At 49.8% G+C, this 16,493-nt stretch overlaps 1 protein-coding gene across 3 annotated transcripts in view; it reads right to left on the minus strand.

Moving 5' to 3' along the window:
- Positions 1–233: 233 nt before the first annotated feature.
- ST3GAL3 (ST3 beta-galactoside alpha-2,3-sialyltransferase 3) overlaps positions 234–16,493 on the minus strand; it is a 177,319-nt gene continuing 161,059 nt past the window's right edge. For 2 of the 3 annotated variants that reach the window (XM_084266160.1, XM_084266158.1), the window contains 2 exons: positions 13,074–13,220; positions 234–719 (listed from right to left, as the gene is read on the minus strand). In XM_084266160.1, coding sequence (XP_084122286.1) covers positions 630–719; positions 13,074–13,220 — 237 coding nt within the window. In that variant the 3' untranslated portion in view covers positions 234–629. The remainder of the gene's footprint in view (positions 720–13,073; positions 13,221–16,493) is intronic. The other variant, XM_084266159.1, reaches the window with a different exon arrangement.

The following is a 16,493-nucleotide window of genomic DNA, read 5'->3' on the forward strand; positions in this document are numbered from 1 at the left end:
TCATCTCCAACCAGAAGCTCCAAGTGGAGAAGGAGGGAAAGCCGTTATTCTCCCTTTGAATTCTAGCAGCACCAACACCACCAAAAGTTCTGGACGGATTTGTTTTCGGGGGGGGGGAAAGGTCTGAGGCCGGTGACAACGCAGATGGAGCATGGAGAGGCCGGGCTTTTCGTGGGGCTGTGCACAAGCAGACCTTGCCTTGCACCTTGGTATTTCTAGTACGATTCCAGCAGAGTTTCTTTTAAAAAATAATACTTTGTACATTCAGGCATTGCTGCCTCGGGGCAGCGTCACCTCCCATTTGGCACAAATCGTTTTATTCACAAACCTTTCTTCTCTCTCCTGAGTCTTTCCTGTTTAATTCAGGACACAGAAGATCCGTCTGCGATGCAGAGTTCAAGAATGGCCCACTCAGTCCCTTGCCCACCTCCTGCTGGCTCTAGGCCTGGAGGCAGCAGACGCAACCCTTGCGCAGACTGGCAATGCGAGAGGGTGCTCCCAGAGCACCTGGGCGTCTCTGTGTGTCTTCAGTGAGGTGGGATTCTTGCAGGGGGGGGCTGCCAGTGCCTGCTCCCAGAGCTGCAGCGTGCATCTTTGTCTCCTCCCTTGGAGGCAGTGGCTGCAGCCACTCAAATCCCACTGGTTAGGTCAGTGATGACTCGGGCTTTCACCAGCTTCCTCAGGAACTCTTTCTCCCGCTGGATATTGTGCGTCCAGGACTGGAAGGAAATGGGAAAGACAGAAGGTCAGATGCTATACTGGCCAAGCGTGCTCCCACTCCCCTTGTTGCCAGAGACTCCAGCTGGGGTAGGGGGGTGGCTTGTGCCAAGGGAAGACCAAGGCAGAGCAGGGAAAAGCATCTTTCACCAAAAACTTCCCAACAGGACAAGAATCGCAGTAAATGAATCCAGGTCTCCAGCACAGCAGTCAGGCCAGCAGGTTATCTGAGCTCTACATACCATCTGGACCATGATAAAATCCCTCCACAGGACCCTCCCTGAAATTACCTCAACTGACAAAGCACCAGCCCAATGAGCCCTCTGAGGGTGTTTTGTCATAGGCATCTAAACCAAATTTACTCACTGCAAAACTGTGGGTACCTGCCTGCAAAACACTGTTTGGATTCATCACACACAATGTGCAAGTGGCCCTCCTCTCATCTGTGGATGTCCTGTCCTGTTCAGGTCATGGCATGGAGCTTACTGCCAAGAGGTCCAAAGGGCTGAAGGTCCCTCTCTACATCTCCAACACATTTTGGAAATACACCTCTTGCTACTAGTGTATTTAAAAACCCCTTTGGTACTCTCAGTGCACAGGAATGATGACAGTTAAAGCTGCTAAGGAAAGTTCAGACAGGTCTTTCTTATCTTGCAACCTGCGTTCCAAAGCAGTCTTTGGCTTCCTCTGCTTCCAGTGACACTGTTACATGGATGCTGTGAAGGGCACACCAGCACCAGGAACAGGGCCACGCATGGTAAACTCTGCTGGTGCTCTTTGGGACCCTGAAAACACAGAAGACCCTGTCTCTAAACTGGAAAGATGCTGCTCAGAAACAACTCCGTGCCTGGCTTCTGCTAGCACAAAGGCAGAAACTGAAAACTGGCACTGGGAAGGAAGCTGGCTCCTAAAAGGAAAAAAAAGCATGGATTTCAGACAGCAGCAGTGGGAGCTGGGAGAGCAGGGCTGCGTGTGCCTGTCACTCGGAGCAGGACACCCAATGTGCTGGAGAACATCCTACGTGTGACATGACAGCTGGGGGTCCTGGGCTTGGCCCCCACCATGCAGCAATGTCTCTTCTGACAGCACAGCCCCTTGCTAGGATCACACTGCACCAGCAGAACCAGCCAAATGTGTGTGTGCTCCTGCCAACAGGCACTGAGCAGTGTCTGTCTGCTGGCACAGAGGCCAAGCTGGCAACACCAGGTCTTACATCTGGCTGGGCTTGCTGTTCAAAGCCTATCTGGAACCTGGTGTGCCTCAGACATCATATCACAAGCTGGTCCCTCCTTCATGTCTTTCAGCCTCATCAAATATGAGAAGCCAACTGGTTTCACCCAGTAAAAGCTGCCTGTGTCCTGTGGCACAGACGGTCACTGGGGAGGCAGCTGCTTCCACGCAGAACTCAAACCACCTCAAAGGTCACCTCAGGCCACATGCAGGTGGTGTCTCTGATGGGAGGAGTTAAACCTGGCTGCAGCACACTGACTGCAAGGCTGACCTATGAACTGTGCTGTTCAGCACTGAGGCTGCTCGATACCCCACGCTCTGCCACCAACTCCTCTTTCCAAGCAGAAAGCCACAGGTAGGAGATTGCAACCTCCTGCTGGATCCATGGATCCTACTGTCTGCAGCGGTACCCTCAGTTCTTTTGTGCTTGGATGTAAGACCACAGAGAAAGAGGACTGCCTGGCCAGGATGAGCTTTTGTCCCTACCAAGGAGCACGAGCAGGGCACTCGGTGTGGTGCTGTTTCCCCCACCACAGCAATTACAGGCAGGAGGGATGAGGCATGCCTCCAACACCAGCTCTGGTTACTGATCACAGGAGAGGGACTCACTCCACCGACTCACTGAGCTCATCAGGTGGAGGAAGCTGCGTTCCTGCACTGGTGCTGGCAGCAAGGACTGGATTTCTCAACACTGCCAGAGGGGCAGGAACCCTGCTCCCATTGTCTTGGCAAGTGAACAGCACAGTGCACCCTAAAACCTGCTGAGGTTTAGGGGTATACACCCTGGGTACACAGAGCCAGCAGGGATGAGAGCTGCCCTGTGAAAAGCCAGGTCTCGGCAGGCTCAGGTTTGCTTTGGGACCCCGACACACCATGGCTCTTGTAAAGGGAAGTCCTTGCTGGGTGAGCCCAGGTGTTCCGTGTAACTAAGCTCAGGGACAAGGTGCACTGGAAACACCTCAGCTGGTACAGTGTCCTGGGCGGCAGCAGGGTGGTAAGAAAGAGGCAACACTGGCCACCCATGTCCCCAGGGATAGGGCTGTGCTGTCACAGTGCTCCTCCCGACATTTTAAGCTGAGTGTTGTGAGTGGGATCCATGCTTGGAGAAGGATTGTATGTAGTGGCTGCAGCACTGGTGATTTATTCCTGCTACCACTGCAAAGAAGCCTTCTCCTGCCCTTGGACACTGGATGTGCTTTGGCTGTATGGGAAAGATCACAGAATCACAAAATCATAGGGGTTGGAAGGGACCTTGAGAGATCATTGGGTCCAACCCCCAGGATGCTCACTGTCCCTGCTGACCTCTTTGACCCCCTCTTCCCACGCACACTGAGCCATTCCTGCCTCATTTCCTACTCCTGTACGCCACATTATTTGCATTCACAAAGTTCCACCTCAAGTCCTGAAGCTTCACCTCAGCATCACAACCAGAAAACTCCAGCCCTTCTCTCACCAACCTGCACCTCCAGACAGTAACAGAGCAGCTCAGAGCGCTCATTGCCACCTCCACCTTCTTGTCCCCACATGCCACCATCACCACTGCTCCTGTGACCTGCCAGGCTGGCTCTGCCCTCTTCCCCTCCGCCGCTGGCATGGAGCAGGCAGCCGGGACAGCTTAGAAGCAGAATCGTTCAGGTTGGGAAAGACCTTTACGATCATTGAGCCCAAATGTCTGTTTCCACTTGTGCAAACAAGCAGGCTGCTTGTCTGAGCCCATGGCTGGAGTAATGAACTCCTGGGAGTTCCACCAGGAACGTCACAGGAGGTTTCAGAGCTCTCCTTGCTGCCTGGGGATCCAGCTGGGCTTTCCTTTGCTTCGGGGTCTCTCTGGTTAGTAGATTTCTCTCCTTTTCAGTGGAGAGCAAAGCAGCAGCAGGAGAGTTGCTCTGCAAGCAGATGCACCATTATGGCTGTCCATCCCAGAGAGGTGGCAGTGGGTCTGATGTGTGATTGTTTGGTCACAGTTATTAGATCAAAATTTATCATTCATTAAAGCACCTTTCAGGGTTATGCAAATGCAGCAGCCCCAAACCACCCATCCTTTTCTTCTTGACAGCTCTGTGAGAAAGCACAAAACATCCTCTGTTCCTCCAAGAGAAGCCCAGTAGAATATTTTAAGACTAAGAAAATGTTTCAGAGCCCAGCCCAGATAGAAGGTAAGCTCAGCTACAATTGGGGAATGCCTCTGCTTCGGAGCACATCAGCCTTATCAAGCAGTACATTGCAGTGTCTTACAGTACAGGAGGATTAGAGCCAAGATTGAAGTCAAGGGGAGATGCATTCAAGAGGAACAGCAAATTGCAAAGCATGAGGTTTCTCAGTCTGTCCATCCCCTGTGTTTCTGCAGGTCAGCAGCATTTCTCCCCATACACCTGCAGAGAGACCAGCAAGAAACAGCAGCAAGAAGTGCTGCGTCACTGGTACCAGTTGGTCTCCAGTCTCCACTGGTGCTAACTGACCTCTACCTTTAACCTTTCCTGCCTTGTCTCTAGACCTGCCTGTTTTTCATCATTTTGCTTTGCCCACAACGAGTCCTGACACAGTAACCACACACACTGGGTGCTTGATGACTACCCTGAGCTGCAGTTTTAATGCTTTTGGGACCCACTGCCCCCTCCTCTCTCAGTCTGTCACTGTGATGGGTCAGCACCACAGACCCCCATCCCACCTGCACTCCCCAGGAGTCACAGGGACTGAAGCAAAAGGGGGGACCGACCACCCTCCTCTCTTTATGTTCAGGAGATTTACTCACAGCTCCTCTCTGCCCAGCCATTCTCATGCCAACCTGAAACAGAGACCAATTGTATCTCTGCTCAGTCTTCATTTTACAAGCCACATTTTCTTTTTCCTTCTACCAGAACAGGCTGTTCATTTCCCTACGGAAACTGGGAAATTTCCCAGAAGTGTAGTTGTTCCCCTGTCCCTATTTACCCCAAACATACTTTGCATGAACCAGAACAATGTCTCACCATTGTTGCCTCATGCAGACACAATTCTCTCTCTCTACAAGAAGTCCTTTCCTCTAGTCTTTCCAGAGCTGGATCTGCTTCCTCCCCACCAAGTAACAGCCTGGCATCCTGAATTATCCAGTGATTTATTTGTACTATCTAAGCATTTCCCTCCTCTGCTATTGCCAAATAACACTATCCCAGCGTAGAGTCACCATTCCTGGTGTTGCCCCAAACAGCATGACCTTCCATTCATACTCTTGGGTTTCATGCCACCCAGGTTACTCCTGTTCTCAAGGTGCTCATGGTCTTCCTAGATGGTATTTGATCCTCCCTTGTATTGACCACACCTGGTTTTGTATCATCACAAATTCCGCTCGCACACCACTGCCTCCTGTGCCAAAAATCATTAGAGCAAACACTGAGCATGACCTCCTGCTGGGGAACTCCCAGCCGTCCATTCAGTGCTGCTCTTTGTGCTCTCCTTTGTGAACACTATTCACATACAGGTGTTGCACCAAGCAGCAGCTTCTGAAGCTTAACTAATACTATCTCACACGGCACAGCATCGCACGCCTAACTGAACTTCAGACAGACTGAGCTGCTACACTTCCTCTGTCCCCAGAATGATTTTTTTTTTTAATGAATAAAGATATTAAATTGGTTTTTGTAACCTGCCTTTGGTAAATCCATGTTGTGTTTGCTTTCAGGATTTAATTATTCTTTCATTTAAACTCTGCTCTGAATAGTACCTTGGAGGTTAGGTTAAGAGGCCTGAATTTGACAGGATTATTTTCCTTGCCTCCTTCCCATCCCCCAGAAAAGGAAGGGAAAAGAAAGAAAGAAAAAAAAAAAGAGGTATTACATCCACTACAATCTAATCCTGTGGAACCACGTGTAACCTGATAGATTTATTGAGGACCTTTTCCTCCGGACTTGCAGCTTAACTGGCTCAGCAGGGCAGTGGCTGGAGCAGAGCTCTCCCTCCTCTCACACCTACTGCATCAGCTCGGAGGCGTTTGCCTTTCCTGGCTGACCCAGTCATTTTCTGCCACGCTGAACTTCTCACCGTAAGCCACCCTTTCCCTCACATTCATCATATCACCCTTATGGAGGCAACACGTTCACTCATGTGGTTCCCACCTCGGCTCTTTAATCCCTATGTCTTCTGCTTCCTTCCCCTCCCTGGATGCCACAGCCCTGGTAATTCTTTCCTTGTTTCCATATTATTTGTTTGGCAGTGGGACTGACCAGTGACTTTGACTTTTGCCAGTTTCAGCATTATTTGTGTCCTTTACAACCATCAGGGTAAAGCCTCTCCACTGCCTGATGCTCTCTCCCACTCCTCTGTTATTCCTAATACCAGGGTGAAGCAGTTAACAACTTCCCTCTACAGCCTTTTCCTGCCAGTTTCCCCAGCGCTGCAAACATCAACTTTCCACTAAAAACAAACAATCCCTCCCCGAAACCTACAATGAGTCCACAAGCTCTTCAGCGCCTCTGCTTTTGGTAGCCCCTTCTCCTAGGCTAAACCTAAATTCAGAGAGCTCAGAATCTGCACACACATCCTAATTCCACTGAGCACCACCCTGCAGCCTAGATACAGCTCTGCTTATCAGTTCCCTCCTTTTGGAAGCAAAATCTGAGTTGTAACATCCCTTCTGTTGCCTTTCTATTTAATTTAACCGTGAAGACCCTTGATCAAAGGCTATTTCATAAAACGTCCCTCTCCAAGATACTCCTGCCAGCTTCAAACAGCTCTGGAAGGCTATCAGCTCCTCCGGTTGGTGAGAAGAGCTGTGCTGGTTACTGCATCTGGGAAAACCCGGGCTCTGCCCTTGACAGCAGCGCTGGCTCCTGCCATACATCCCTGACAGATTTCTGGTGGTACCTAGCACACCCCAGTCGATCTTCTGCGGTATTTTCCTACAGAGATCTCATCCAAACCCTAATTTGGATTTGGTCCATCCTACAGCCTTACCTTCCTTGCTGTCCTCAGTGCACAGGGGTGCCCCGTACTACTGTCCCACTGAAGGAGGCAATACCTGCACCCTGCTCACCACTGCTGTTCCATCAATCTCTTCCAGATTTCCATGACATAGGCACACAGTCCTTATGCACAGGAACAGCATGTGAGGCCTTCGTGCAGCCAAAATGCTGTCAAACAGGTGGCTTTTAAACAAAGGCAAAAATGTATAAACCTCATCAGTCATCACTGCCGGCCCCAAGAAAAAGCATTGCCCTTTCAGAGGTCCCCCTGCCCCAGCCCCTAACCTCCCCCTCCAAAGCTGACCTCCATTTCAGTCTGCACCATTCCCTGTACTCCAATCTCAATTCATCAGCCGGGCTCAAATAGCTCTGTTTTCAGTCTATAAATCACCAGGCTAGACATCTGCCCGGCTTTCAAAGGAGTTTTGTTCTTCTTCTTGGCTACCACAAACTTGAAGGTACGTGGAGGCCTGAAGCAGCCCAACCACCCCCTCCCAAGCCACTTGGGTTGATTTAAAATGCAAAGGACGGCTTCACAGAAAGCGCCCAGATGATGATAAAGCACCATTGTTTGCGCCTTTATGGGCCGAGGCTCCAAACTTGATGTTTGGGGATTATTCTGAGAGGTGGCTGCTGGCGGGGAGAGACAGAGACAAAGCTGCGTGTCACTGCGTGCCGCAGGCCACCTCCCCTGGCCCTTGTGACAGCCCTCACACAGGCTGAATAAGAAGCGTTACAAGATGGTGTCCTCCACCATCCCACAGAGACCTGCCAAGGAGCAAAGGATCAGAAAGAAGCCATCAAAGGCGGTCATGCCGCCTCCCTCCCCCTCGGGTCAGGCAGCGAGTCGCTGAAGTGCCAGGCACAGCTGTATCAAAGGAGCTGACACCTCCAACACCACCGGCGCCGGCACTTGATCTGCTCCAGCAGTGAAAAGGGGACCAGTCAGCAGCTCCAACACGCCACACACACGCCTCAGACGGGCTCTGGAAGGACAAGGGTGGCTTTGAACCACGCAGCCTCCGTCTTTACCAACCGCGAGCGCGAGGCAGCCTGCAGCCAGCTGCTGAGAAGGCAGCTTGGGGTGCTCCCTGTCCGACTCCTCGCTCCACATTCTTGCTCCAGCGAGAAATGACCAGGAGAGCTCAGCTGAGCTCAGGATCATGAGGCTGGGAAGGCGGCGCGCTGCCAGGCAGAGGGCAGAGCACACGCAGGAGGGATGCCGGGAGCCAGTCTTGGGCTCCGTTCCCATGGCTTAGCTCCTGCTCTCTCAGGTTCATCAGCTCCTGATGGCTCTGGTTGTGCTACTCTGAACACTGCTGCTTTGCCATCCTGAAATAATTTCTGCCTCAGACACCGGCCTGTTTTGCCATTAGCGATGAAGGTCCATTCTAATCCTTCTAGGTGGGTTCATTATTATTATTTTAATCCAGTAAAACTTCATTCCATTTAAAAATGACTCCCTTTTTTTTTCATCACCTCATGGAAACATTTCCATGTTCCCTCTGCCATGCTCCCAGCGCTCTGACACTTCTACATTAAGAGAAGACAGTGACCTCTGATAAAAATACTTTTATGGAGTGCTTGGGCAGGAAGCACTGCAGGGCCTGAGCAAGAAATAAAAATACAATGAAGAATATGAAAATTCAGCTCTGATGGACTCCTTGCCAGGAAAACAGAAACAAGTGAGCAGATACCTTGGCAAGGACTCAATCTTCTACAGCATTTGTGGAAGCAGGCAAGGGGCAAAAGCTGGTGCAAAATTATTTGGAATAGGGAAAACGGTAACTGGATGGAGATGACAACTTGGACATTCTGCACTTTGTAAGTTAAAACAAAGAGGCAGGATCAGAGCTGAAGTATCACCAGTGAGCGTCTGTTGGGCAGTGGTCTCCCAGTCACAGGGCAGAGAACAGCAGAGTGTCTTCACACTGCCCAGAAAACAGCAGGCCAGGGACTCTGCACCCCCGGCCAGGGTGGGGAGAGAGACAAGGAGAGAAGGTGCTGGGAGATCAAGGGGTGGTTTTGCACTGCCAGCACTGGTCTTCCAGCTCACAGCTTGAAACTGAAAGCACTGCAACAGTGCACTTCCAGCCCTCCAGAGCACACTTAGAAACAGAAAAGGGTCTTCTCCACCAGGTCTGCCTGGACTTCCCCTGTCTGGAGCACACCAAGCTATCCAGGACAGTGGCTAAGGAAGCCACCCTTAAAAAATTCGATCCTAAACTGGAGAAATTTACTCCCATGAGCACTAACAAGCACAGGAGAGTCCATGCATGTTTTGGAGTAATTCGGTCCCAAGACCATATACCTTTCCCTGACTGGTAAAACCAATGAAGATCCAGAGCATCTGCCTCCTTGCAGAGCCTCTTCCTCTGGGGGAGGAAACACCTGCCCAGCCCTCAGGAGGCTGAGATGCTGGAAGATGCAGTGGAGGCAGCTGCCTCCTGAGGTAACCACTGCAGCACAAATCTTGGACCTTGAGGGCTTTTACTCCTTTGTGCATAGGAGAACTCTACACTCTGCTGCCTCTTTCGCCTCTTGGAAGCTCTGCTGCCAGTCCCACAGAGCAACAGGAAAAAAATCACATACATCTCCACAGAGATTTTATCACCTCAGTCTTGGCATGGGAGAGGCATCTCCGCCCAGCTGTGAGCAAGCCAGTGCATTTTGCTGGCTTTTTTTTATGTAATCAGAACAAATTCCTCAGAGATGAGTCACAGGGTTTCACGGGTGTCCAGAGAGATGTCAAGCAGGACTCAAGTGTAAATCAGTGACACACCTTGCCAAGAGGATGCACGCTCACCCGTGGGCTCATTCCCCCCATGGACAGCAGGCAGGGGAAGGGGCTGAATGGATGTTCCCAGGGAGGGTCCCACGAGTCACAACACACATGTGGCACCTCCAGACCCAGGACGCTGCTGGTGTTTACATTTTCTCTGTAAAGACAGCGATGGTTTCAGGGTGGAGCTGGAGTGCTTCCCTGCAGCTGCTCTCCAGGATTAAACACTGAAGATTTCTGGTCATCCAGGCTGGAGGAGCCCAGCAGTCAGGGGAAGATCTGAATTTCAGAACAGAGGTTCTGCCCCACTAAAGCCCAGTCAAACTCCTGCCCACAATGTTTATTATCATGGAACAGCAGCACACCATGGCAATTGTTTCAGTGCTGTGTGGTTGCTACGTTAAGCAAACTTTTTCATCTTCCAACTCAGGCTGCATGGGTCTGCAGGGTCTGCAGGCCAGAGGACAAAGATGACACTTTTGTAACTTCAAGGCACAGGCTGCTTTAGTGGCTTCTTTAGAGGCTGAAATGTAGAGGGGGACCAGGAAGAACTGGACCTGGACACAATCCCGGAGCTCCAAAGTAACACTGAGGAAAATGATGTGGATGCTCTTGGGCGTCTGTGTGTCAGAGCAGAAGGAACATGCAAAAACCTGGTGGAGCTCAGCTCTGGGTCAGTCTTGCTTCACTAGTGCCAAGGACAACGTTTGGCATGAGGACAGACTCCTGCTTGCAAACCAGATGGAGGTCTCCCTTCAAGCAAGAGTACATAGGGTACTTCCAGTCTAGACTGGGGCAAATCTACATTTGTGTGTTCTCTGAGGGCAACAGCGGAAGACACAACCCACCTATCGTGCCCTTCACCTTTCAACTTCACCCTCGGGTGACTAACAATTATCAGCTACCATTAATATTAAATGGGAAAGAAAGAAACACAATCCTCTCTCTGCTCTTCACATTCCACAATATCACGAACAATTTGTCATGCTGGGAGGGGCAGAGGCAGCAGGACCGTTAATTATTGATGCTCAGGAACAGATGGCTTTTCTTGTAGCAGGGCAGCGAAATGTAAGAGGAGCCTGGGGGTGAGGATGTGAGGATTAGATGGGCAGACACATATCAGATAATCAGCCTTCAAGTGGAACAGGAACCCTCCTCCTAGAACCAGCCTCACAGGCCTGCAGAGCTCTCAGCAACAGCCCCGGCTAGAGAAGCAAATCCAGTGACATCTGACTCAGTGAGGCTTCACCAGCACCTTTCAACGCTCCCTCACCTCCGTACAGAACATCCTGGACATGATGACTGACAGCTTCCAGACAGCAGAGGCCTGACAAACCAGGCACCAGCTGGTCTCTCTAGGAGACCCTACTGGTTGCATTTCACATGTTCCTCCTCATCTACTGCCCTGTGCAGTAGATGGTTTATTCCTGAGATCACACACAGTCTCCAAGTGTGATTCCCTCCTGTCTTCCACTAGCTCTTGCATCCCACTCGGGGTGCTGGCCTCCAGAATCAAAGATCTAAGTGATCCACACAGGCAACTTCCACCACAGACTCTGTCATACAACTCTTTTTGCCAGCTTTTCCCATTGAGCCATGTAATGATCAAGAGCAAGATGACTTCACTCTTGTCAGCTCACATGTAGGTGTCCTTGAGGTCAAAGACACCCACCAGACTGAAGAATAGGCCTGGCATGGGTCACCTGCTGTGAGTGTCCCTGTGTCCAAGAGCAGACTGTGGGACTGACACCCTGATGAGACAGCTGGTGATCCTCCACCAAAGGCAGCCGATCCACCAGAGTGGACACAGTGGCACCACCATGACAAAAGCTTTTCCCCAAACTTTCTGTACCCACTGCTGGATCTGGGCATCTGCACCCATTTTCACAGTGCAGTTATGTCACTGCTCAAGACCAAGGAACCAACTCTACTGACTCAGACCTGGGGTTGCCCAGATCCTGTCTCAGGCAGTGGTTATAAGCAGATGCCCAGGGAAGAGTCAGAACCGGGTAAGCCCATGGTGGCATCTCCTCTACTACTGCAAGAATGATACTCCTCAGCCATTTTCCACACAGGGATTTCACAAGCCAGACAACTCAGTGTCTCAATTCAGTTTTCCTCTCTGGATGTACTCCTTATATCCTGTAAACAGGCACTCACTTTCCCAGCCAGGCCAGATTAAGTCCATGGTTATTCCATTCAGGCAAGGCAGACTTTCTTGTTACCTATACAGATCCAGAAGGTACCTCAGGACCCCAATCCAGTCCCTTCATATACTGGGGAGCTCCTCACAGTCTTTTCCCAAACTCTGTTTGTTCTCTTGGCTTCTGCTTTGGTTGTTGCATAGCCTCATTACTCTGATAATTAAGACATGCTCTTCTCATTTCTCAAGCTGACTAATCACTGATTTCTAATTCCTCTCAGTCTGCCTAGGGTCATGCAGCCTGTGAGAGTCCTAAGACACACATAGTCTTGTAATTTAGAAAACCACAACTTCCTAGCTTCCCTCATGGACTGGATGAGTGGCAAAGTGCTCGAGGTGAACAAATGCCAAGTGCCAGAAGACAGCTACCTTCCATGAACAGCACAACTTCTCACAACATGGACCAGCCATGTTTCCCAGCCTAGGAGTCAGTGAAGACCAGGAAGCAATCTTAGAAAGACCTGGGCCACATCTGTGCTGGGAAAGAATATGAACTCTACCAAAAAAAACATCAAACCTTTCAGCTGTAGAAGCTCAAACCTGCATCCAAGTTTACTCTAGTTTGGTACAGGAAATGGAAAGACCAAAAAAGTGCCTTTATACTGCTGCATTATACCAACAGGACAGCTTTCTTCTTCTAAATGTGCTGCTCATCTCACTGTGACAGTACCAGAAAACGTTTCTGATGTAGATCTGGCTTTACAGAGCAGTTTCCACAGAGCCACAATGTGTTTACACCAGCTAACTGCTGCTGAACAGTGAGCTGAGAGCTAACATGCACAGGCTAATCTCACCTCCCCCACATTTCACAGGGGCTGAGGAGGGGATCATCCAGCAAAAGCAGCCTATGGATTAGAGAACAATACAATGGATCATAAAGCAGGACGTGGCCACATCTTTTCAACCCCAGAGCAGAACTGCTCCCTTTCACCCTACTCGAGTTAACATTGACGCAAACCTTTTCCCTGCTGCTCAGGAGAAGGAATGACATGATGCACACATTCCAGAGAACTTTTCCCAGCAGGAATTACCGTTTTCAACACACATTGTGCTTGGGAGAATGTCTAGAATTTTACAGGCAAACGCATGGGTGGAGCTGTTCTGTGACCCATACTGTGAGTTGACATCACCATCCCAGTCGGGCTCTGGAGTCAGGGCGGTCGGCGGGCTCGGGGGGAAGATGCGCTCGGCAGGAGCTCCCTACCTCTTTGATGGCAGACATCTTGATGCTCTCATAGTAGTGCAGCGGTGCATTGGGTGAACTCATGTCATAGCCAAACCCAGCTACCGCCACCTCATCACAGTTGTGGAGTGCCATGGTTATTGCTACGCTTCCCAAGGTGGGGATGTTCTGAGAGGAGAGAAAGCAGGAATGGAAGTCGTTAGCAGGTTGTCATTTCTGTAACCAAAGATTTCCTCTTATTGTCTCTGCTCACAGGGGCACTGCTGCTACTAAGCAGAAAAACAGGGTATTTGGCTGTATCTGCACATCAGCTGCCCAGTGCCAGTTTGTGGGGTCAATAGCTTCCCAACTTGTAAAGAAAATTAGTCAGCTTCCTGTGAAGCATCTGGCATGGAAATGACAGCTCTTGCTGGAGTCTCTATGACCTCTCCAAAGGAGGATTGCAGGGCAGAGGGATTAATGCAAACAGTCAGACTCCCCTTCCCCAACGTTGCTATCCTAAGAACAGGGCAGCAGATGAGCTGGATGATGAATCACAGCGGATACGTTAGTTTTCTGAAATTAAACCAGATGTAAATACTGGATTTACAGTTCTATGCACATTGTTGGCTTCCAGCTAGGCTAAGGAGGAACACTCATCCCAAACGGGCCACCACACAGGAGGAGACGTGAGGAACAGTACAAACTCTTTTTTTACTGATGGCAAAAGCAGTATAAGAAGGCTGTTAATTATCTCTGGGAGATGGAGAGGGGCTCAGGCAGACCCAGACAACAGTGTGCAGAGACCCCTTCATCTGCACAGGGGCAGCCCACTAACAAAAGACGCTCTGGCCTGTGCCATAGCCATCCTAGCTTCAGCATCCTGGGAAGAGGAGGAGCAGGGGGACACCACTCAGAGATGGGCATTCTGAGCAGGGACACCCTGATTGTCCTCTCCCATCTGCTGACCTGCCAGCTGCACCAAAGTCCAGCCTCAATGCTTCCCATTTTATCCCACTTCTGCCGAGGTGCTGTGACAGTGGTGCTGTAGGGCTGCAGCTCCTCTTATGTGTCCGGGTGAACATGACCGCTCCGACATAGGGGTGTTTCCAGTGTAAAACCCCAGCTCACAGACCCTTCTAGCTCCCCTTTAGCCAGATGAATCCAGAGGCAGCTTTACCCCAGGGGTTAGGGAGAGGCTGAGAAATACACCCACATATCTTATCTTCGCCTGCAGAGCATCCAACACCACCATATCAAAAGTCTCATGGACTCAGAAGACATGCTCAGACAGTCACCAAGGGTGACAGCCTCTTAGCTGGGATGTAGAAACCAACCATGTGCCTCTATTTTGCATTTAAAATGGTTTAGCCAGAACTGGTGAGCAATGCTGTTGCATTTCACCTGATGTTCCTAACAGACTGGGAACATGATGTTTTGAGTTTCTGCCTCTCATTCAAAGGAGCCGGCTTCTGGCACCACACTACCTTGCTCGCTCCCGACTCCCTGACCGTGTCCCAAACCCAACATTTTCCAAGCAAAGAATGCCACCCATACCCTAGCTGAGACCACAACCCACCTTCTATGGAGAACTCCACTCCACTGCACCAGAATTGTACTAATGTGCAAAACCTGCTTATGTCTAAATCAGCAAGACACTGAATGGTTGACATTTGTAGAGCAACTGTTAACAGCTCACATCTCAAATGAAATGACCTTACTACATCCTCCAGTGAGAGGAAAAACAGTGAGGTTGGTTGTTCTCACTGCTTAACTTCAATTGATACCCACCACAAACAATACTGTTTAGTTATTTGTCAATTCACTGGTAGCCATAACATATCACAAGGAGTTAAAAAATTGAAAAAGGTTTATTAGGCAAGGACAAGGAAGTTCCCCTGTGCTTCAGATTATGCAAGAACATCCTGTCTTCCCAGGCATGGCAGCTCAAATCCAGATATTCTCAGCTTTATGTTTTGCATAGGAGGTGACATTTGGATGTCACTGGAATTGCATCAGCTGGTAAGTGAAACTGCCACAAAACCACTTCCCTCAGCTGAGCTGTAGTTACAGTGTCCAAAACATAGTGAGTAAATGGTTACGTCCTTGTGTCGTGGTTGGGAATACGATGGTGTTAACACCACCCACACTTGCACTGGGCCCATTCCCACGGTACGGCTCAAGGGAGACACGGGGTCTTGCCCAGAGGGAATTTCACTGGCCAAGCTAACATTAAGAGCTAACTTTCTAATGTGAGTCTTACAAACCACAGAGAATTATTCATGCTACCCAACCTTACGGGAGGGCTGCCAAACCACCATAACTTTCTTTCGAGCACATTCGTATGTCTGTTCGGAGAGTAACACTGTGGTGTCATTCCTGTTGTCAGAGATCAAAAGTGAACTTTCCTTTGGTCACCAAATATCTGCCTGACTTCATTCTAACTACTCCAATGGCCTTTATGGAAAAATAGGAGCTACTTTTCTCATCTGCTGCTGTTCTTCGGTAGTTCCTGACACGCCAGGATCTCAGTACTGTTGGCTCCTTTCTCAACAATTATTGAAACACCAAGGACTATCAAAGACTTCCAAACCCCTTGGATTGCAGCAGACATACCTGGTTTGGCCCCTATAACTATCAATCAGAAATTCATGTGGTGTCCTCACCAAAATAATTTTCTGTTGCCCTAAAATCCCTCTCAGAACCTGATTACCTGATGGCAGTTTTTAATTGAAGTTATGCCTTATGTACGCCAGCACCCTCCAATACTATGGTAGCTACATCCTAGTGCCTCTGTCACCCTTGAAGACAGAGACCTACAACCATTCACAGTTTCACTGCTGAGATGCAGCCTCACCCCCCACTGCTGCAGTCAGAGCCCCATGGGCTAGAAAAGACCACCTAGAAGATATTGTAAAAATTCTTAACCCTGCTATTCACTGAGGGCAGCAACTCTTAGGGCAGTGTGGGGGTGGCTTGCAGAGCCCACCCTTAGTAAACGGTGTGGAAAACAGCACCTGCTAGAAGAACATGAGTACAAACTGAGCATGAACTCACATGCATCTGGAACAAATACACATAACTGGACATTTGCTTCAAACAACTTATGTTAAAGAAGCAGCAGCCATCAGGCAGATTGAGCAGTACCAGGGGAATTGGAGATACTGGAAAAACAAGGAGTCATCTCAAACAGAAGTATGAAAGAAGCACAATTGCTGGTTAACTACACATCACCAGTAAATCAATGCAGTGCTTTGGTCCTGATTTGGTTTAAGCTGTAGAAACCCAGCAGTTTTCTCCCGTGACTGCCTGCTGAGCTTCTGCTTCTCCTTCCCTCTGTTGAAAATGAAGCACTGCCTCATGCCCAGCCTGCAGCATGGGAAAGTGAAGGTTCTCTAGGATCTAGAGATGCATCCTGGGCTGTGCTGTGCTGTGATCTCCAAGTCCAGGGTAAAGGGCTCT

The sequence above is a fragment of the Gallinula chloropus genome, assembly GCF_964237585.1.
Source record: "Gallinula chloropus genome assembly, chromosome: 6".
Lineage (NCBI taxonomy): Eukaryota > Metazoa > Chordata > Aves > Gruiformes > Rallidae > Gallinula > Gallinula chloropus.